This window comes from Heterocephalus glaber, unplaced genomic scaffold (genome assembly GCF_053883595.1).
Source record: "Heterocephalus glaber isolate CG9 unplaced genomic scaffold, H.glaber_assembly_v1.0 deba00001504, whole genome shotgun sequence".
In the NCBI taxonomy this organism is placed as follows: Eukaryota; Metazoa; Chordata; class Mammalia; order Rodentia; family Bathyergidae; genus Heterocephalus; species Heterocephalus glaber.
Window position 1 is genome coordinate 73,222,715 of NW_028258324.1, and position 22,427 is coordinate 73,245,141.

Here is a 22,427-nt window from a genome sequence, read left to right on the forward strand (position 1 = left end):
CTAGTTACGGTGCTAAATGAAAGAAGAATATATGCCACTTTTTTTTTTTTGAGACAGGCTCTGGCTGTGTAGTTTTAGGCTGGCCTTGAACTCACTATGTAGCCCAGGCTGGCCTCAAACTCACAGCAATCCTCCTGCCTCAGCCTCCAGAGTGCTAGGATTACAGGCATGTATCACCATGCCTGGCAGTGCCACCTTTTTAACTGCAGCTTCTAAAAGTTCATGATGAATGTCTATAGCACCAGGCAGGACCAACTCTTCACCAACAGTATGAGCTTCTTAGCTTTAGCAATGAATTTAGCTCTTAAGAATGAGAAAACCACATGTCAGGTCTATACAAATAATCCTCAAAACTCAATAGTAAGAAAATAAGTTCTCATTCAAAAAAGTGTCCAAGGACGTGAGTAGACATTTCCTTGAAGAATACAAGACTTTGTCCATTTATGCTGCAGAACCTGCACCACTGACTTCAGATGCCTCACAGACATGCAGCACCACTGACTTCAGATGCCTCACAGACATGCAGCATAAATGGACAAAGTCGTGTATTCTTCAAGGAAATGTCTGCTCAAGTCCTTGGACATTTTTTTGAATGAGAACTTGTTATCTTACTATTGAGTTTTGAGGAGTCTTTGTATACAACTGACATGTGGTTTTCTCATGTATGTGTTTTGCAAATATTTTTCCCCAGTCAGTAGTTTGCATTTTTGTTCTCTGAATTGTTTTCCACAGAGCTGAAAGGGTAAAAGACCTGTTCTCTAAAAGACCTTTGCCTAACCATGGAGAATTTCCTGTTTTTTCTTTAGATTTTATAATGATGGGTTGTATATGTGGGTCTATAATTCCTTTCCATGTTTTCTTTTGTATTAAAAATGTTAAATACAAGCTGAAGTGCATTTTCCGCACAAGAATATGCAATTCTTTGACATCATTTATTAGCAAAGTAATTTCAGAGCACACTCACATGAATTGAGTGTCCACTGAGCGCTGGGACAGGTACACACTGCTGGGGGGTGGGATGAAAGGCCCCACACTCCCACCTGGGCCTGCATCGCTCCTGGCCTGGGCAGCCAGGCCCTGCCGCTGAGACACCAGCCTTGGCCTTGCTGGGCGTGGTCACTGGTGACACTGGGGAGACTGAGATTATCCTGCCTCCTGCCAGCCTTCACGGTCAGGGAAGGGAGGGAGCCACGCACGGCCTCCCCTCCTCTGCCACCCCAGCGGGCTGGCATGAGCCAGACAAGGCCAGGGCACAGGGCAGGCAGGGGCGGGGCGGGGCGGGGCGGGGCGAGCCCCCAGCAGAGTCCTGCAGTGAGAGGCCGGCTGCTGAGGTCCCGCTGGGCATGGAGGAGCTGAGCAGGCTAGGCTGGTGGAGTGGACCTCACTGTCCCCTGCCCACGGCCCCTGCCACTGCCTCCCTGTGCTCTGTCCCAGCCATTCTCCTGCTGAGATCCATCACCCCGGGACCAGGGATAACCAAGCATGTGGGCCAGGCTGTGTCCATGGCTTTGACGAGGACGGCAGGAAGCGGACACAGCCTGTGTGCCCACCGTTACCCAAGGCAAAATGTCCTGTCTCAGGGTGGTGCTCTGCAGCTGCTCAGGGTGACACAAAGGTCCCTAGTACCTTGGGCCCCACTGGTGCAGCCCCACGCACATGTGCCTGCAGGCATGCATGTACCTGGGCAGTGTTTATGTGAGCATAGATGTTTCTTTGTTCACCTCAGCACTGAGGAGTCAGGTGGCACTGGAGCCCCCTGATCCCTGCAGCCGGAGCCTGAGTTTTCTTTCACCCGAGGCCCTGCCCTCCTCTCTCACTGGACTTTTCCCAGGTCCCCTGCCTTGGCCCAGGAAGCACTCGGTAAATGGGTGTCAGACAATGCCTCACATGGGTATCAAGAGGGTTGTGCCCTGACCCCACAGAAGGGGGAAGAGAGGGAGCCGATGGGCAGACTCGGGGAGAGGGAGGCTCAAAATATGTGGGGACTCAGTGGTCCTGGCTCTGAGCAGCCCTTAGTCGCTGAAAGAGAGGATGTAATGGGGGTTCTGGCAGAGGACTGGGCCAGGAGAGGCCTTGAGGAGGGTGCTCCAGGAGCTTGAGGCAGTGGCTGTTTGCCTCTCTGCCTGGGAGTATTGACAGCTGACATGTCTGTGTATCATCCATGGATGGGTAGGAGGTGGGGGACTTGATGAGTGGATGTGTGAGTGGAGGAGATGGATGAATTTGTGGGTTGGTGGATGGATGAACAGGTGAATGGGTGGACACATGAATGGGTGAATGGATAGGTAAATGGATAAGTAGATGGGTGAATTGGTGTATGGATGGGTGGGTGCATGGATGGATGGATGAATGGATGATTGGTGGGTAGATGGCTGGATGGATGATACATGGATGCATTGATGGGTGGATGGATGCATGGTTGGGTGAATATATAAATGGATGAATGGATTGTGGTTGAATGAATGGATGGATTCATGGATGGATGGTTGGGTGGATTGGTGGATGACTGGATGAATGGGTGGGTGGATAAGTGGATGAATAGTTTAGCAGGTGGATGGATGGATGAATGAATGGATACATGAATGGGTCAGTGGATGAATGGACCGATGAGTAGATGGGTAGATTGGTGTATGATGGATGGATGAAAGGATTGAAGGGTGGATGCATGCATGCATGGATGGATGAATAGATGAATGGATGAATGGTTGGATGGATTGGCAGATGGATAGATGATTGGATGAATGAATGGGTGGATCAGTGGATGAATGGATAAATGGATGAGCAGATGGGTGGGTGGATGGATGCATGGATGGATGAATGGGTGAATGGATGGTTGCATGATGGATGGGTGGATTGGTGGATGAGTAGATAAGTTCACAGATGGATAGATGAATTGGTTGTGGATGGATGAATGAATGGATGCATGGATTTATGGATGGATGGTTGGGTGGATTGGCAGATGGGTGGGTGGGTGGATGCATGGATGGGCTGAGCAGTGGAAGAATGAATGAGTAGAGGGGAGGATGAAGGAATACATGCATGCATGATGCAGGGATGGTGGATAAATGCGTGCGTGCATGGATAGATGGACAGACGGATGCACAGATGGTAGATGGATGAGAGGAATGACAGAGGGATAGATGTGTGGATAAGTGGAAGATTTGCAGACAGAAGAATAGAGGCACATAGAAAAACGAGTATGGATGGGTGGGAGGTAGAAGGGTGAGTGGACAAGGGGAAAGACAGGCTGGTGGAAGGGTGTTTGCAGAGGAGGGGGGTGCCACAGTACCACCCGTCTGGCACTGCTGGTCTGACCTCGGCTTGGATGCCCACAGGCAGTTTCCTGGTCCCCTACCTCATCATGCTCATCGTGGAGGGAATACCGCTCCTGTACCTGGAGCTGGCGGTGGGGCAGTGCATGCGGCAGGGCAGCATCGGCGCCTGGAGGACCATCAGCCCCTATCTTGGAGGCGTTGGTGCGTGTGCCCCTCCTGACCCCTGGGTGACAGGGGTGGAGATGGGAATCTAGCAGCAAGTACAGGACCCAGAGAGAAAGCCAGTGACGGGGTGAACTGACAGCCCAGAGGAGCTGCCACTAGAGCTGAGGAGGGCTGGATCCTGACCCATACAGCAGTGGCAGCCCCGGTGGGCGCCAACAGCACCTGGATTCTCTGCTCTGGGCCTTGGCAGGGGATCTGGAAGGGGAGCAGCTGCCCAGCTGCTTTGTAGCTTGCTGATGCCACTGGCATAGTCTCCACTATGTCTTACATCGGACTCACGAGCTGTCCAACATGTAGGATGGGAAGGGCTGGGCACAGTGCTCCAGAAGGCCAACATGGGCTCCCAAGACCTCAGAGCACCCCAGGTGGCTAACTCTACATGGCTCCACATAGGTGGGCCTCCCCGTCCCGCCATGCCTCAGATGCCTCACCCCAGCCCCTTGCACCACAGGACAGAGTTGGCCCCAGTGACCCAACCTTGGGTGAGCCGGAGCGAGCAACTGTCCTACTGGGCATACGGGTGGCACAAGACAGTGACAAAATGCTTTTCTCAGAGGTTTGAGTCCTAGCTCTGCAGCTCATTAGCTGAGTGGCCTTGGGCCAGCTCTAAGCCCCAGTGCCCTCTTCTATGACACGGGGACAACACTATTGTGAGGACCAGAGGCATGGGAGGTGCTCAGCATGGGGCCTGGTACAGAGAACTCGAAAGGTGTCATTGGGCTCGTGTCCTCGTGAGACAGAGGGTTGGGGAGAGACATAGCCTCATGAAGGGTAACAAGTGCATGCAGAGAAGGGGTTTCCTGACCCACGAGGCAGTGGGCCCCCCACATGTGGCCCTCATCACTGCCTTCTGCTTCCCTGCAGGCATGGCCAGCGTGGTGGTGTCCTTCTTCCTCTCCATATACTACAACATCATCAATGCCTGGGGCTTCTGGTACCTCTTCAACTCCTTCCAGGTGAGCCACTGTGCATCAGAGAACAGGTGTGGGGCCCCCACCTGGGGAGTCCGGAGGAGGCAGCCTCAGGGGGAACCAGCAAGTGGCAGGAAGGACTGGGGAAAGCCAAGCACCCCAAAACAAGCAGGTCCAAGACCCCTCACTTTGCAAGCTGGGGTTATGCATATGCCTGTGCACACACATAGGGGAGCTGCCCTACAGCTTTCATAGGCTGTGATCCCCAAAATGATAAAAATGATCTCTTAGTGAGTCCAGGAGCAAATGCATGGCAAGAACTGATAGAGTGATCTCCATATCGCAGAAGGACTGTAGGGCTGTTCCTCCTTTTCTGTCCACCCTATTCCTTCCTGCCATGGCCACTTGTCCTCCCTAGTTTCTGGCCCCGGGTTGAGCCCCTGCTTTTCCCCCCATAGACCCAGAGTTCTCCCAGAAGAACCATTGTCACCCTGAAACACAGGAGGGGCTCTTCTCAAAGACAAAATTCTGCACGGGACCTTTCTGCTGCTCCCTGGAACTCAGTAATTCACAAGCTTTTTGGCACCAGGAAATGGTTTTGTGGAAGAGAATTTTTCAACAGACTGGGTGGGATGGATTTTTTTTAGTTTCTTTTTAAAAAAATTAATATATATTTGTGATGCATAATGATTCCCTTCCCTGGTGCTAGCCTCACAGCCTCAGCCCCACCTCGGGTCATCAGGCACTAGGTCCTCACAAGGAGCACTCAGCCCAGATCCTTCACCTGCAGAGTTCAGTCGGATCAGGCTCCTGTGGGAATCCCGTGCCCACTGACCTGACAGTAGGTGGAGCTCAGGCCCTACCTCCAAGCTCTGGGAAGCAACTGTAAAAACAGATGAAGTTTCACCCACTCACCCACCTCTCACCCTCCTGGCCTTACCCAAGGTTATAAAGGTTGGCTCTTGTTTCTTCTTTAGATTTTTTTGGTACTGGGGATTGAACTCGGGCACTTGTGAGGCAGGTGGCAGAACCACTGAGCTAAATCCCCAGCCCTCTTCTTTAGATTTTAGAGTGATGGGTGGTACAAATGAGTCTTTGCTTCATTTTCAGATATTTTCCTTATAAACCATATCAAATATGGGGTGAGGTACATTTTTCTGCATGTGGACATTCATTTCTTCAACTGCATTTGTTAATGAAATAATCACCGAGCACACTCATCTGAGTGTTCACTGAACATTGGGAGAGTGACAGGAATTACTGATGCGCAGGAGTAAAGGCCTCACACTGCCACCCTAGCACCTGGCCCCAGCCTCCTGGGTAGAAACGGGGCAGCTCCTGACTCTGAAGCCTGAGGGCTGCTTCCCTTCCTCTGTGCAGGGCTGCTGTGTATGGCTGGGCATGTTGTGTGTAGCACAATGGCACTCCCAAAAGCAGTATAGATTTACGCAGTTATGAAGACACATCTCAAAGATGGAAGCAATGCATCTTGTATAACAAAGTCAGGAAGATTTGTCCATTTTCTAAATAAAGTGAATTTAAAAGGAGCAACAGTTTCTAATCCTCAGAAATGTGGGTACCAGTGATTGCAGAAAAGCACTTGAATATTGCTTCCTTCTGTCCTTCACAGGCCTGTGTTATGCTGAGGTTCAGAGTTTTCTCCCCCGTTGCCCATCTCAGTCTTAGTCTCACAGTGGAATTAGGCATTCCCAAAACCACCTGCAGAATGGCCAGGAGAGCCAAGGACTCTCTCAGTGAGCTCTGCATAACCACAGTGAAACACCGGGGACCGGAAACACACAGAGACAACAAGGTTTATCCAGCCCGTAGTTGGGAGGTTCCAGGTGTGGATCCGATGGGGCCACTGCTTTGGCCTCCAGGGAGGGGGACAGAGGACAGCGCATGCCCCCATGAGCAGGTGCAGCACAAACGTGACGTCTCCAACAGGAGGAGGGAGAGGGGGTCCCACTGTCCCAAGGAGAGTACACCCCAAGTGACCTGATGCCCTCTCACGAGGACCCCAATAAGTACCGCCCAGTACCACCACCCTGCGGCCAGGCAACTCCAACACAGACCTCTGGGGAGCACTGCACCCCAAATCATGGCAGGCGCCCCACAGCCCCTCCTAGCCCCTGATACACACAGCCTCCCAGGGACCTGGGTCCTCTCCTCCCCAAGTCCTCCCAACCTGGCCTCCTCTCACTTCTCTGCACATTGCGATCCCTCCCACAGGACCCCCTGCCATGGTCCTTCTGCCCCCTGAATGCAAACCGCACAGGCTACGAGGAGGAGTGTGAGAAGGCTTCATCCACGCAGTACTTCTGGTACCGGAAGACCCTGAACGTCTCGCCATCCATCCAGGAGACTGGGGCTGTGCAGTGGGAGCTGGCGCTGTGCCTCGTCCTGGCCTGGCTGATGGTGTACCTGTGCATCCTGCGGGGCACCGAGTCCACGGGCAAGGTGAGCTGTGTGGGCAGGGCGGAAGGGGGCAGCACCTCTGTCCCTGCCTTAGCAGCTCCAGGGGAGGGCTCCACAGTGCAGGGTACAGCCCTGCTGGGCGGACACAGCAGGTGCTGCTGGAGCAAACCCCTCCTGTGGGATGGACAGGCGGAAGTGGTACGGTGGTGACCTTCAGTCTCTCTTATCAGTGCTCATTAACATTACCTGATGGAGTTTACTTAGGAAGTCAGTACCTGCATTTAATAGACAACTGCTTTCTCAATGTCCCACAGATTCTGATTTGTGTTTCCAATATCATTTGATTCTAGGAATTTTTTTACTTTTCCCCTGATTTTTTTCAGTGATCTTTTAATGGGTTAAGAATGTATTGTTCAACCTCCACACATTTGTGGAGCACCTGTGTTTTATTTAGCTGTTGATTTTTTGTTTCGTTCTGTTGTGGTCTGATAGGATGCATGAGAATTTTTCAATATTTTGGTATTCAGTGAGGCTTACTTCATGGCCTAAAATTATGGTCTGCTTTGGAGAACATTCCATGGCATGCTGAAAAGAAAGTGGATTCTGCTGTTGTTGGACAAAACATTCCATAGATATCGGTGAAGTCCACTTGGTCAATAGTGTAGTTTAATTCTGGTGATTCTTTGCTCATTTTCCTGTCTACTTGACCTATTTATGACAGTGGGGTGTTGAACTCACTATGATTGTAGTGGGATCTATGTGTCCTCTTATGTCAAGCAGTATTCATTTTATGAAGCTGAGTGCACCAACGTTCATATTTACAACTGTTATGTCTTCTTGGTGAATTCTTCCCTTTTACCAATATGTACTGGCCTTCCTTGTCTCTTCCATTTTTGGTTTGAAGTCTACTTATCAGATATGAATATAGCAACACTGGCTTGTTTTGGGGATCCAGCTACTACTTGGAGTATCATCTTCTATTCTTTCACTTTCAGTCTGCATGTGCTTTTGCAGATGAGGTGTGTTTCTTGCAGACAGCATATAGATGGGTCTTGATGGGGTTTTTTTTATTCGGTGTGCCAACCATTTACATTAAATGTTATTAGTGAAAGGAATGTTCTAATTCCAGTCATTTTTTGTTGTTTTTCTGGTTTTATATTCCTTCTTATTATTTATTTGTTTACCTTTTCTCCCAGTGAGCTTTACTCTTTCCCCTTGTCTTGCACTTGTTTTTCTTGGACTGTGTTTACAATTCCTTTAAATGCTTTCTGCAGTGTTGGATTGGTAGTCATAAATTTCTCTGGTTTATACTTATTGTGGAAGGTCTTCATATCTTCTTCAATTTTGAAGGAAACCTTTGCAGACTATAGTAACCTGGGTTGACAATTATTTTCTTTCAGGGTCTGAAAGACCTCATTCCAAGCCCTCCTGGCCCATAAGATTTCTGTTGAGAAATCTGCTCTTATTTTGGTGGGCTGGCCTTTATAAATGATAGCTGTTTCTATTGTTTTCTTTGTTGTGAATTTGTGGTATTTTGACTATTATGTGTTGTGGAATGCTTCTTTTCTGGTCATGTCTATTTTGAGTTCCAAATGCCACCTTTTCCTGTATACCCATCACATTCCATGGTTTGGGGAAATTTTGTGTTATAATTTCAATAAATGGATATTAAAGCCATATTTCAATGCTTTCTTCTAAGGCAATGAGCCTTAAGTTCTTTGTTTTTGATTTATTCAAGAGCACTTACATAGTCTGTTCTTTGCTACTTACTTCTTTTTCTTTGCTTTTCTCTGAATATGCTAGTACTTGCATCCTGTCCTGAACTCATGACATTCTTCTCCGTGATCTTGGGTACTCCCTAGACTTTTTTTTGCTACTGGGGATTGAACTCAGGACCTTGTGCTTGTGAGGCAGGCAGCAGCACCACTGAGCTAAATCCCTGACCCTCCCTAGACTTTCACTGAGGTTTTTACTTCCAAGATTTCTGCTTGTTTCTTTTTCATAATTTGAATCTCTCTACTGAAGTGATCTTTCATATCCTTCATTGTCCTCCTTCAACCACTCAGCTGATTAGTTCTCTTTTCTTTGATCTCATGGATCAGTTTAAAGATCAGCCTTTTACATTCTTTGTCTGGATCATCTCTTTTCCTTTCTGGGGGATCAGCATGAATATAATTCAGGCCAATGTGGAGAGGGGTCACCAGTAGTGTTTCTCATGGGATACCCCAAACTCAGGCAACTCATACAAGAAGCAACCTTGTAACACCATTCTTTGCTCTCAGTAAGAGTTTCCGCTGCATGTAGGAAGTGACTTACAGAAAAATACCAGTCCTGAGTGAGCAGACAGCACTTGAAGCTGTGTTGAAGCTCTGAAAGAGGAGCCTGGTGGCACGAGCCTGTAATCTCAGCAGTCTGGGAGGCTGAGGCAGAAGGGTAGTAAGTTCAAGCCAAGCCTGGGCAAGTTAGTGAAATTGTGTCTCAAAGCAAAAAATTAAAATTTAAAAGAAGGTTGGGAATGTAGTTCAGCGTAAGGGCCCTGTGTTCAATCCCAGGTAACCATCGAAAGAAGACAAAAATACGGATGTGCGATTTCAAGCCCAAGGAAATAATGACAGTTGTGAGGGGAACTATGAAACCATATCAGTGTTTCCCTTGAATCTATTGTGGGGACATCTCCCCAACATTTCACGTCACTATTCTTCTCCATGAGCACTGCTGGCCAGGCTGTCTCAGGCCTTAGCTGTGGAAACCTGTCCAGCCTCAAGCCCTTAAATGTTTTGCCCTTTAGAGACAATATATATGCCTTGTGATATCTCTGTGCTTCCTGCTTTGTTTAGGCACCAGGAGAGTTAGTTCAGAGGGAAACTTGGCTCAGAGCTGAGTAGAAACATGCACTCGTCTGAGGGCGGCCCTTTCCCCTGGCCTCATTACTAGGTTGCCCAGGTTTGCCGTGCAGACTGACTTCTCTATCTAGAAATGTGAACATGTCAGTGGGAATGCTTGCAGCTGCCTCCATCCTGTGTGGAATACATTTGAGTTGAAGGAGGCCAGAGGGCAGAAGCCTCAGTGCCTGCTGCCTCCTATCTGCTGATGAAGAATTTCCTGGTGGCTACAGACACGGCAACCACACCCACCAGTCAGACCCTGATCCAACCAAAAGCACCAAGGCTGCCCGAGCCTTCAGCAGCTGGGGTGCAGCCTGAACACCCAGCAGGCTGTGGTGCTTCCAGGGCACTTGAGGCTGAGTCTGCCCTCTGGCGCCCACAGGTGGTATATTTCACGGCGCTGCTGCCCTACTGTGTGCTCATCATCTACCTGGTCAGAGGCCTCACCCTCCATGGAGCCACCAATGGCCTGCTGTACATGTTCACTCCCAAGGTGAGCAAGCAGAGGGTCTTGAGGACACCCTTCCCCTTCCCTCCTCCTGCCGCTCACAGGGTGGTGGGAAGGAGGGGTGGACGGAGGGAAGGAGCCCTCACCTCCACACCCAGGCCACGGCTGGACGTCAGGCCCTCCCTAGGCCGGCTGGGGAGTCTGAGGCCCCGTATGCTTCTGACCAGTCCACCCCGCGGTACTCACTGCACACTCCTGTGACCAAGTGCTGTGGACGGTGCCGTGGGAAGATGTCCAAGCGCTTGTGTGCTGAGGAACGGCCTGGGCACAGACAGGCACGGGAGGGCTGGGCTGAGGCCCCAGGCTGCCCTGACCGGCCCTGTGCCCAGGCAGCTCCTTGCCTGCTCTGGGCCTCCCTCCTGCGGGTGAGTTTGCCAGGGACACTCAGGGCTCCTCGGCGACCCCTGGTGGCCTTCCAGGTGGAGCAGCTGGCCAACCCCCGGGCCTGGATCGACGCAGCCACGCAGATCTTCTTCTCTCTGGGCCTGGGCTTTGGCAGCCTGATCGCTTTTGCCAGCTACAGCGAGCCCTCCAACAACTGCCAGAAGCACACCATCGTCGTGTGCCTCGTCAACAGTGCCACCTCCATCTTCGCCAGCGTGGTCACCTTCTCTATCTACGGCTTCAAGGCCACCTTCAACTACGAAAACTGCTTAAACAAGTAAGCCGGGCTGCCCCTCGGAGACCTGGGTCTCCAGTGGGGAGGAGAGTGCCTGGCTCTGAGCTGACGGGAGAGCTGCAAGAAGCAGGTGCCCAGGAGCCACGGTGGGCACAGAGCTCACATGGGGGACCTCTACCCAAGGTTGGCCTTCAGGCTCCTCCCACCACATGGGAGCAGGGGACCCTGGCTGCTCAAGGCCGCCTCACGGGATGAGGGCGTGTGAGGCCTTCAAAGCCCTTGGTAGACTAGGACATCAGCACACAACATTAGTGACTTCTGCCCCACTGACCCTGTCTCGAAGGAACCAAGACCTCCCTGTCAGAGCCAGAATTTACTGTCCTTGGCTCTTGACCCACAAGCAGGAACACCACCCGGAAGGTAAGAAGTCACAGGTGGTTGGGAGTCACAGGTGGTCAGCTGAGTGGGACCAAACTGGACGGCCACTGCAGGACATCTCCACGAGCGCAGCAATGCCCATTAGACCTCAGAGCCCCGGGGTTAAAGCAGCCTCCGTTCGGAGCTTTGGTTCCTGTCCTCCTGTGCATGGCTGAGGTTCACCAAAGCCACTCCGAGGCACCCTGTCCTCTCCAAGATGCCCGGCCCTCCTCTCAGCGGAAGGGAGAGGGGGGAGGCCGGCTTCCCGGCCCCCAAGCTGCTGAGAGGCGGGCAGGCGGCAGCCTTTCCGGTCAGTGGAGGTCAAGCCGGTGTCTGCTCTGCAGGGTGATTCTGCTGCTGACCAATTCTTTTGACCTTGAAGATGGCTTTTTGACAGCCAGCAACCTGGAGCAGGTGAAGGGCTACCTGGCTTCCACCTACCCGAGCAAGTACAGCGAGGTGCTCCCACTCCTGAAGAACTGCAGCCTGGAGTCGGAGCTGGACACGGTAAGGTGCCGGCCGGGGAGGTGGGGTGCCTGTCCCCTGAGCTCACAGGGACTCTGGGGCGAGAAAGACTGGATCCCCACTCTCCCTCCTGTAAGGCCACATGTATTAGCTTAGGGCCCCAATTTTATAACCTCGTGTAACCTCAACTGCCCACTGAAGACCGCCTCTCCAGCCACATTCACAGTGGGGACGGAGATTCAACTGAGAGTCCTGGGGAGGAGACGGATTCTGTCCACAGCGGTTCTGCCTCTGACAATGCAGCAAGGGCTCCCTGGGGAGGACAGTGGTCTAATGCCCACCGCCTCTCCTGCCAGGTGACTTGTCTTCCTGTGGGCTGACCAGTCGCTGTGGGCTCACTGCTTAGTCCTGATTTCTGGGCATCCTGGTGGTCACAACTGCACTGACGCCTACGGGGTTTGCTTTTGCCGCTTCTCCTGCTGGGAGCCCCAGGGCTCCCACACCCATGGCGCCTCCTGACCGACCCTCCCTGGGGCACAGAGGACTTGTCTCAAGCAGGCACTGCAGGCTTCGTCTGCACAGCTCCGGGTCCACACAGGGGCACCAGCACGGGACTCGGCCCTGAGCACAGGCTGGCTCCCCACCACGCCGGCCCCACCCCGCTCCTCAGTCCCAGCACCGAGGGCCGGGAGCCTGGGTGTCCTGACACCAGGCAGGGCTTCCCATGGCCTCACTGTACCCGGAGAACAGGGGAGCTGGGGCAGGGACGGAGTGAGTCGCTCCTGGGTAACTGCTGCCTTCTTGGCCCGGGCAGGCGGTCCAGGGCACGGGGCTGGCCTTCATCGTCTACACCGAGGCCATTAAGAACATGGAGGTGCCCCAGCTGTGGTCGGTGCTCTACTTCTTCATGCTGCTGACGCTGGGCATGGGGAGCATGCTGGGCAACACGGCGGGCATCCTCACGCCCCTGACCGACAGCAAGGTCATCTCCGGCCACCTGCCCAAGGAGGCCATCTCAGGTTCGCCCGTGTGGAACCCTGGACGCCTCCTCCATGCTGGGCGCCGTGGGTGAAGCTTCGTGTGTCTCTGAGGCTTGCCTGCTTGCTGGGAAAGGGCCCTGTTCCCGATGCAGGGCTGAGGTGCTGGGAAACCCAGCTCCCCCTCTCCCTCTGCGGAGGGTGAGAGACCTGTCCCCAGGTCTGCTGGGCCCTGACCCACATTCCAGCCTCTGCCCCGCTTCTCCCCCCATGAGGCTGGGCCTGAGCAGTGGGGATCCCCCGCGCCCAGGCCCACAGCCTGGGGAACCCCCTGAGAGTGTACCACTCGCCGCTTCTGCTTCTGCTGCCCGCTGAGCCCATGTCCCTGCTCGGAGGCTCTTCCCACCAGGCAGACCCACCAATGGCCAGAGTCCCCTCGGGGCCCGGCCCCTGCCGCCCTGAGAGAGTGGGCAAGCGAGCAGGTGTCTTGTGCCCAGGTCTGGTTTGCCTCGTCAACTGTGCCATCGGCTTGCTGTTCACCATGGAGGCCGGGAGCTACTGGTTCAACATCTTCAATGACTACGCGGCCACGCTGTCCCTGCTGCTCATTGTGCTGGTGGAGACGGTTGGCGTGTGTTACGTGTACGGGCTGAGGAGGTGAGGGGGCCTGGCCCTGCCAGCTACACAGGGACAGGCAGCCCCAGGGGACCCCACAGCCGCTGCCACCCTGGCTCAGTGCGTTTCCTTCTAGAAGGTTGCTCTTTGCTCTCCAATTTGTTCTTGTTTTTTCCCGGGTGTTCACCTATTTCTCTGCCTTACTCTGCCCTCCGTTGGCCTGCAACCAACAGCCTCTATTTCCTGTATTTTCACTTTGCATTATGGGATGCCTCTGGGTAACACTGCTAAATCCCCACAGCTTCCTGGGAAGACAGAATTGTTCCTCCTGGCACTAGATACCCTCATCACCAGCCAGCATCAATATTTTTAAGGTCCTTGTTGAGAACTTTCATCTCAGAAAATCTGACAGATTCCACTGAGGTCAGATTCTCACCTTTGGTGCCCAGGGCAGCACTGGAACATTTTCATTCTCCCCAGGATGTGCAATGTGCAGCTGGGGCCAGCACTGCTGATCCAGAGCACCTTGCAAACTTGGGTTTGCCTCAGAACCACCACAACAGAGGTTCTGGCTAAGGAGGTCCAGGACGAGGTCTAGGATCTCCAAGTCTACATGTTCCCGGCTGGCCTGGGGACTACACTTTGAGAACCACGGTCTAGCCCCAACCATGTCCCTTGAGCATCAGCAAGGACCTGGGCTTCCCAGCCCTGCTGAACAGTGAGCACACTGCAGTTTGGGCAGAGCTGCTCGAATGTTGAGTGTTGCTCTAAGGGGGTTTGCCACATGGTCCTCCCTATTCCTCAGACTCTTCTGGTGCTGCTTCGGGTTGGGGGTGCAGGCAGTCCTGACCCCCGCAGCCTGGCACCCCCTGCAGCTGTCTCACACTGTCCCGGAAAGACCAGTGTCACAAGCCATGCTGAGGGGACCCCCCCACCCGCCATGATCAACTGGTTTTAGGACATAAGTGACATCAAACCAGGCTGATGTCTTTCCTCTAGGACTTCTCAGAGCTCTGAAGACACAGGACTCTCAAGAGGGGACATGATAATTGAAAACATTGTCAAAACTTAGTGTGGCCCCTGAAGGCCCTGTAGCCTCCTGCCCCCTCCTGCCAGTTGCTAACATTTCAAAATCACTAACAAACATTAGGGTGCCCGATTCTCCCGGTTTTCCCAGCACGGAGGGATCTGTGGGATGTGGGCCATTCAATGTTAAAACCAGGGGAGTCCCAAGTAAAGCGGGATAAATGTGTCATCTAGGAAATGCCAGCTTAGAGGCACAGTCTGTCCCAGGAAAGAATGCAGAAGAATTTGGGGACAGGACTGAACCTCGGGCCCACAGGAGGCAGTGGAGAGGGGCACAGGCTGTCAAAAGGGCGCCGGAGGTGCTGGGGAAGCAAGCGATGGGCACTGAGGGAGGAAGGGGGCCCTAGGGCAATCTTGAGCGGCTCGGTCCGGGGAGAGGCCCGAAGGTTCTTGCGCTTGCTTGGGGCACTGCGCCACCTGGTGGCCTTGCAGCGACAACAACCTGGTCCTCAGCCTGCTCTGCCCGCCCTTCACTGCCCAGGCGTGGACAGGGGTGAAGGGGAGAGGACCCACACCTTCTGACCCGTGTCACCCTGATGGTCTCGGGTATTCTCATCACGTACAAGAGTCTTGGCGGCCTGGAGTTCTGCTTGTCACCTGTGGAAGAGTGGTAGCGCTCTGCAGAGCCCTCCGTGGATGCTGCGCAGGAGGATAGGGGACACGGTGGCAGTGACACCTTGCCCTGTCCCAGCCCCTCCTGCCAAGGGAGCAGGGTTAGAGGCCTGGCCTGGGGGCGAGAGGCAACCCGGGGTCCAGCTTGCTCTGCTCACCAGCAAGTCCATCCCAGCCCGGGACTCGTCCCCACCCCTGTGAAATCCAGAAGCGTGGGCACTGGAGCAGCCTACGATGACCCCATCACCCCCGAGAGGAGGTGTATGCTACGGCTTGGGTCAAAGCCGAAGGGCACCGGAAAAGGCCGCTTCGGGCTCCCGCGCCCGCTCCCCTCCCCTCCCCTGTCCAGGCCGGGTCCTGAGGTCCCGGTCCTGAGGTCCAGGCCGGCTCCGCCTCTGCCAGAACCCCGAGTCCCCAGGCAGGGGTCCCCCCGGGCGTCTCTAACGGGCAGAGCGGATGCCCAGGTCAGGTGTGGGAGGGAGGCCGAGCCCCGGGGGCGCTGTCCCGGGTCCGCACCGCAGGCCCCTCCGAGTCTCCTGACGCCCCGACCGGCGCAGGCGCCCCCTTCTCTCTGCACTGGCAGCAAGGGATCGGGGGTCCGAGGGCGGCCCGAACCCACATTCTCTCCCCTCGCGGCCCGCAGATTCGGAGCCGACCTCGAAGCCATGACCGGCCGCGCCCCGGGCTGGTACTGGAAGGCCATGTGGGCCTGCGTGAGCCCGCTGCTCATCGTCGGCCTGTTCCTCTTCTACCTGAGCGACTACATCCTCTCGGGGACCCTGCAGTACCAAGCCTGGGACGCCACCCAGGTACCCGCCGTGCCCGCTCCCCACAGCGCGGCGGGGCCTCGGCTCGGGCACCGGGAGCTGCCTGGGGCGGGGAGGACGCCGGAGAGGACGCGGGCCCGAGGGCTCCTGCTGGGCCGGGCACAGCCGCCATGGAGCTTCCTGTGCCCGCTGCCTCGCTGCCGGGAGGCCGTCCTGGCAGGGTCAGGCGCCACTGCTCAGAGCAGGTGCCCGGGTCCCACAGTGGCTGCATGGATGCAGAGCATTTCCTCGGGCGCAGAAAGCTCTAGTCTGGGTGATGGGCGTCCCTGCTTGCGGGAGCCCTGAACAGTGCCTCAGGGAGGCGCTGCCCACTCCCCGGGGTTCCTGGGCGTCTCCAACCCCTGCTTCCCGCCCAGGCTCCACCTCAGCGCGGGCTGAGCGCCAACGCTGTCAGCAGGTGTGGGGAAGGTCCCGTCCCTGACTGTCTCTCTTCCAGGGCCAGCTGGTGACCAAGGACTACCCCGTGTACACAGTTACTGCCATCGGGCTGCTTGTGGCCGCCTCCACCATGTGCATCCCCCTGGTGGCCCTGGGGACTTTCGTCATGCGCCGCCTTAAGAAGGGAGACAGGGCCTTCAAGGCCTGAGAGCTGGGCCCCCAGAGCCTGCAGTCAGCCCCCCACTGCCTCACTACAGCCTCCTGGGTTCTTTTTAAATTATTTAAGCCCAAAGTGCTCCACCTGTCTGCTTCCCGAATCTATAATCAGTTATAACAGACTCTTCTGAACTCATAACACCCTAATACATCTCTAGACCTATATTTCCCTCACCTACAATTTATATTTTTGTTGCTACAATTTAACATGGCCAGTTATATTTGGTCACTTTGACTGTTCATATCAGAGCACTGAAAGATCTATGTCCACCAGTATAGTAATGGAGTATTCTGAATTTGATTACAAATGTGCTTCTCTTTACCAGTTTGTTTTCCCGTTTTTCTGATGGTAAGTACTGTCCTTTTGCTCCCCTCACGTGGTCCTGGTAAGGCCTCATGGTCATGCGCTCCTGCTTTTGCTAGTTTCTTCTTTTCTGAAGCGCAGCTTTGCTGGGAATAGTACTCTTGGTGAGCAGGGTGTTTTCTTTTAGCACTTTTGGATGGAACAGACCTAAAGGTGGAAAAGCAAAACCATGTGAAAAGGTGGCCCTCAGAGGTAAGTGAGGCACTCTTACAATTAGCACAAATGTGCTAGCGAGATTAGGCCCCTCTTCCATCAAGTCACTCAGAAGAAAATGACACAACTATAAACAAGGAGAAGATATTTGTGGTACAAATAACCAACGAAGAATTACTCTCCAGAATATAAAGATTGCAACAAACCAATAAGGACATTTGAACAGGCAGGCAAGAGGACTCAAAGGCACAGGAAAGGAAACAGCCGGAAACAAGCAAAACTATGAAAAGATGCTGAATTGTGTTTGTGAGAACAAAAATGGCAGCATGCAAAACTTGCTAGATTAAAAAGGTTAGGCCGGGGATTTAGCTCAGTGGTTTTACCACCTGCTGTGCAAGTGCAAGGACCCGAGTTCAATCCCTGGTACCAAAAAAAAAAGTTAGAAGTCTGAGCTTAGCCATGTGGGCTGAGTGGTCCCTGGCTGACTGTGCCCTGCTCTGTCTGGATCGCCCCGCCCACTTGTGACAGGAGACTGTGAGGACCCCGGGGCACACCCATAAGCCACCAGCTTAGCCACAAGGGTGCCTGCAACAACAGACACACACACACACACCCCGCCTCTGGCCTCTTGGCTGTGCAGCTGCTTGGATCCACACTACAGAGGCACAGGGGGACATAAAGGCCATTGTCCTGAGCTGCAGAAGTGAAGGACAGAGAGAAGGCCTCTCTCAGGCTCCCTGATGAAAACTGAAGCCCACTGGAAAAGTGTAGAGAATCTCTGCAATAAAGGCACAGCAGACCGCCGTACTTGGTAAGTGGGAGGGATCATCGCCACCCATTGGAACCTGGACTATCTTCAGGGGAAGGGCAGCTGGAACCTGCAGTAGAACCTTGCAGAGCTCAACCCTGCAGGAGGACAGGGAGCTCAACTTGGGACTTGTAGCCAGAAATCTGCCTGAATCTCACGGGTCTGTGACTGGCTTGCTGAGACTCACTGACTTATAACTGCACAATGCTGCCCACGGTATCTACTGTGACAGCAGAGACATAGCCTGAAGGAGGCCCTTCATTTTTATCTTTTGCTATTTTTAAAATTACCACTATTTTTTTGCTCTTATTTTCAATTTATTTATTTTTTTTTACTCTTTTAAAAGTTTTTCTTTTTTCTTTTTCCCTTTACTTTCTCTCTCTCTCTCCCTCACTCCCTTGCTGTCCCACATTGTTCTTCATCTTGCTTTGTGTTCCTGTTCTGGCCCTAATTCATATTTCTTCCTTATCTTTCTTTTCTTCTCTTTCCTTCTCTTGCCTGTGCCCTCTGGGCTCACTGCTAACCTCCCTCTATCCCTCTACCTACCTATTCCTCCCTCCCCAACTCCTTCTAACTCCCCATCCCGAAGGGTAAATTTGCTATATTGAAGAGTTTATTCACTATAAACATATGTTGGGTTGGTCCTTGATCTTAATTTAATTCACACAGTTAAAGGTGATAGGTTAATAACTACCACAAATTGTCATTTTCTAAGAGGTACTTGATGCTATGGTGTTGCTGATTGTATCACTTGGGCTAAGGTGTTGTGATTGATCTAATCAGTGGTCCTTCCTGGTATAATGAAAATGAGAGCCTCAGAGCCATTAAAGACTCAAAACCTAAAGACCAGCTATATCTGGAAGACACCTCTGAGAAGCAATCATTCCATAAGGGTTCTAAATACATCAACAAAGATACTTACAATAAGCAACTTCAAAGTATCAACTCAGGAATTAACCAAGGACAGTACCAAAAACAAAAATGAGAAGACATTTAAGCAAGCCAGAAACTCAGACTTCCACCCCACAAAAGGCAAATTCTGGGGGAAACGAGGTGGAAAAGTCTGATAATCAACCACCTGAACACTCTGAATTGATAGTACAGGAAGGAACAAAACAGATGAATGAGGCTTTAGAAAAATTCAAAGCAGAAATAATCTCCCAGATAACTACAGAGATGGTGAGCAGAGTGAAAGACATGATCAGAGGCTCTAGAACAGAAACAGATAAAAAAATAGATGAGCTCAGAAACACTGGAACCCATGAATGCCCGGAATTAAAAAGAAATGGAAACCATGATTGCCCAACAGAAGAAATAAATGGAATCCAGGAAACAGATTCAAACAAATATTCAGGAGATTAAAAACTCCATTGAAAGCATGCAGAGCAGATTAAGGGAATCTGAAGATAGAATATCAGATATAGAAGACAGGATTGCAGTTAAGGACCATGAAAACAGAGATTTCTTAAAGATAGTAAGGGACCATGAGAAATCAATCCAACAGCTGCAAGATGATGCAAAAAATAAATAAATAAATAACGTAAGACTGATAGAAGTCCATGAAAAAATAGGAGAAAGTACAATTGACATTAAAAAAAATCTCTTCACAGAAGTAACAGAAAACTTCCCAGCCAGAGGGGGAGAATTGGACATATCCATAAGTGAGGCATATAGATAGAACTCCACCCAGCCATGATAAAAAAAAAATCTACACCTAGACATGTAATAGTCAAGTTCCCAGAAACCCAACAGAGGAACAAAATCCTACAGGCAGTTAGAGAAAAGAAACAAATCACCTACAAAGGAAAGCCATCAAAATCACAGCAGATTTCTCAACACAAACCCTCAAATCAAGGAGAGCCTGGAGTGAAGTATTTCAAGCCCTAAAAGAAAATAACTTCCAACCTAGACTGTTGAATCTGGGAAAATTATCTTTCAAAATCAATGGGGAAATTAGATACTTCCATGACAAAGAATACCTGAGAAATTTCATGAACACCAAACCAGCACTCCAAGCAATTCTAAACAATATCCTAGAACAAGACAATGAAGGTCACAACTCCATGAGGCCCAAAAGAGGGAAGCCACCAGGCAAGGTAAGACAATTAAAAAATCAACGAATCAAAGAGTTGGTTTTTTTAAAAGAATAAATAAAATCGATAAACCCTTAGCCAACCTTCTCAAAAAAAGGAAAGAAAAGGCTCAAATCCATGCAATTAAGAATGAAAAAGGTGGGGCTGGGGATTTAGCTCAGTGGTTTTACCGCCTGCTGCACAAGTGCAAAGATCCGAGCTCAATCCCTAGTACAAAAAAATGAAAAAGATGAAGTCACAATAGACCCAGCAGAAATCCAGAGCATCATCATTACCTACTTCCAGAACCTATACTCTAATAAAATGGAAAACACAGAAGAAATGGACAGATTCCTAGATACATACGAATTGCCAAATTTAAATGAAGAAGATATAGAAACTGTAAACACCCCAATTATGAGTGAAATTGAAAATGTAATAAAAAATTTACCAACAGGGCCGGGGATTTAGCTCAGTGGTTCTGCCGCCTGCCTCACAAGTGCAAGGAACTGAGTTCAATCCCCGGTACCAAAAAAAAAAAAAATTTACCAACAAAGAAAAGCCCAGGTCCTGATGGCTTCACTGCTGAATTCTACAAGACATTTAAAGCAGAACTATCACCATTACTCTTTAAACTCATCAAGGAAATTGAAAGGGAAGCAAGGCTTTCAGATTCATTCCTGGAACCAAGTATTACTTTGATTCCAAAACCAGGGAAAGACACAACCCAAAAAGAGAACTACAGACCAATCTCCCTAATGAACATAGATGCAAAAATCCTCAACAAGATACTGGCAAACAGAATACAGAGGGTCATCAAGAAGATCATACACCCTGACCAAGTCAGATTTATCCCAGGGATGCAAGGATGGTTCAACATTTGTAAATCAATAAATGTAGTACACAATATTAACAGTCAAGGACAAAAACCATATGATGATCTCAATAGATGCAAAAAAGGCATTCGACAAAATCCAACACCCATTCATGATAAAAACCCTACAGAATATTGGAATAGAAGGTCTTTATCTCAACTTGATTAAGGCTATCTATGAAAAACCAACAGCCAACATCATACTAAATGGTTAAAAACTGAAAAATTTCACGCTAAAATCAGGAACAAGACAAGGATGCCCACTATCACCACTCCTGTTCAATATAGTTCTGGAAACATTAGCCACAGCAATTAGAAAAGAGAAGGAAATAAAAGGAATAAAGATAGGAAAGGAAGAAGTAAAACTGTCATTATTCGCTGATATGATACTTTACATAGAAGACCCATAATATTCTCCCAAAAGACTTCTAGACTTAATTGACAGATTCAGTAGAGTAGCTGGATATAAGGTCAACACTCAAAAAACAATAGCCTTTTTATACACAAATAATAGACTCACTGAGAGAGAAATTAGGGAAACAATTCCTTTTACAATAGCATCCAAAAAAATGAAATGTCTAGGAATCAATTTAATAAAGGAAGCAAAAGACCTCTACACTGAAAACTACAGCACTCTGAAAAAGGAGATTGAGGAGGATATAAGAAAATGGAAAGACATCCCTTGTTCCTGGGTAGGAAGAACCAATATAGTGAAAATGGCCATACTTCCAAAATTACTATATAGATTTAATGCAATGCTGATTGAAATTCCACCATACTTCACAGAACTAGAGAAAACAATCCAAAAACTCATTTGGAACCAGTAGAGACCTAGAATAACAAAAGCAATTCTAGGCAACAGAGACATGGCAGGGGTGTCAAAACCACCAACTTGAAACTATACTACTAAGCTACTGTGATAAAAACAGCATGATACGGGCAAAGAAATAGTCCAGATGACCAGTGGAATAGATTAGAAGATGCAAAAACAACTCCAGACACACTCAGCTACCTTATCTTTGACAAAGGAGACAACCACCCTCATTGGAGGAAAGATGGCCTATTCAATAAATGGTGTTGGAAAAACCGGATTTCAACCTGCTAAAGATTAAAACTAAAACCATACCTATCACCATGCACTAAACTAAGATTAAAGCGGATTAAAGATCTAAATATTAAGAAAGAAACACTAAATTTGCTGGAAGACAAGTTAGGTAGAACTCTCAAAGACACTGGCATAGGAAAAGACTTTATGAACAAAACCTCATAGCATGGCAACTAGTACAAAAATCAACAACTGGGATCTCATCATATTAAAAAGCTTCTGGACTGCAAGAGAAACCACCAACAGAGCTAAGAGACAACCTACAATGTGGGAAAAAACCAGACCCCACAAATTCAAAGAGCCAATTCAAAAATGGGCATCTGAAATGAACAGACATTTCTCAGATGAAGTAAAAGAAGCAAATAAATATATGAAAAAATGTTCAACATCACTGGTCATTCGAGAGATGCAGATGAAAACAACACTGAGATTCCCCCTCACCCCAGAAAGAATGGCTGCTATCAAGAAATCAACCAATAACAAATGCTGGCGGGGGGCAGGTGTGGGGAGAAAGGAACCCTTCTCCATTGTTGGTGGGAGTGCAGACTGGTGCAAGCACTGTGGAAATCAGTATGGAGATACCTCAAAGATCTACGCTTAGAGGTCCCATTTGACCC

The 22,427-nt window shown here is 50.6% G+C and overlaps 1 protein-coding gene across 4 annotated transcripts in view; it reads left to right on the forward strand.

The window, feature by feature from the left end:
• Slc6a20 (solute carrier family 6 member 20) overlaps window positions 1-20,080 on the forward strand; it is a 33,715-nt gene extending 13,635 nt beyond the window's left edge. For 2 of the 4 annotated variants that reach the window (XM_087186872.1, XM_087186870.1), the window contains 10 exons: window positions 3,336-3,476; window positions 4,365-4,456; window positions 6,644-6,871; window positions 10,097-10,207; window positions 10,552-10,883; window positions 11,603-11,765; window positions 12,538-12,742; window positions 13,198-13,357; window positions 15,657-15,822; window positions 16,277-20,080. In XM_087186872.1, coding sequence (XP_087042998.1) covers window positions 3,362-3,476; window positions 4,365-4,456; window positions 6,644-6,871; window positions 10,097-10,207; window positions 10,552-10,883; window positions 11,603-11,765; window positions 12,538-12,742; window positions 13,198-13,357; window positions 15,657-15,822; window positions 16,277-16,426 — 1,722 coding nt within the window. In that variant the 5' untranslated portion in view covers window positions 3,336-3,361 and the 3' untranslated portion in view covers window positions 16,427-20,080. The remainder of the gene's footprint in view (window positions 1-3,335; window positions 3,477-4,364; window positions 4,457-6,643; window positions 6,872-10,096; window positions 10,208-10,551; window positions 10,884-11,602; window positions 11,766-12,537; window positions 12,743-13,197; window positions 13,358-15,656; window positions 15,823-16,276) is intronic. The other 2 variants (XM_087186873.1, XM_087186871.1) reach the window with 1 other exon arrangement.
• Window positions 20,081-22,427: the final 2,347 nt, after the last annotated feature.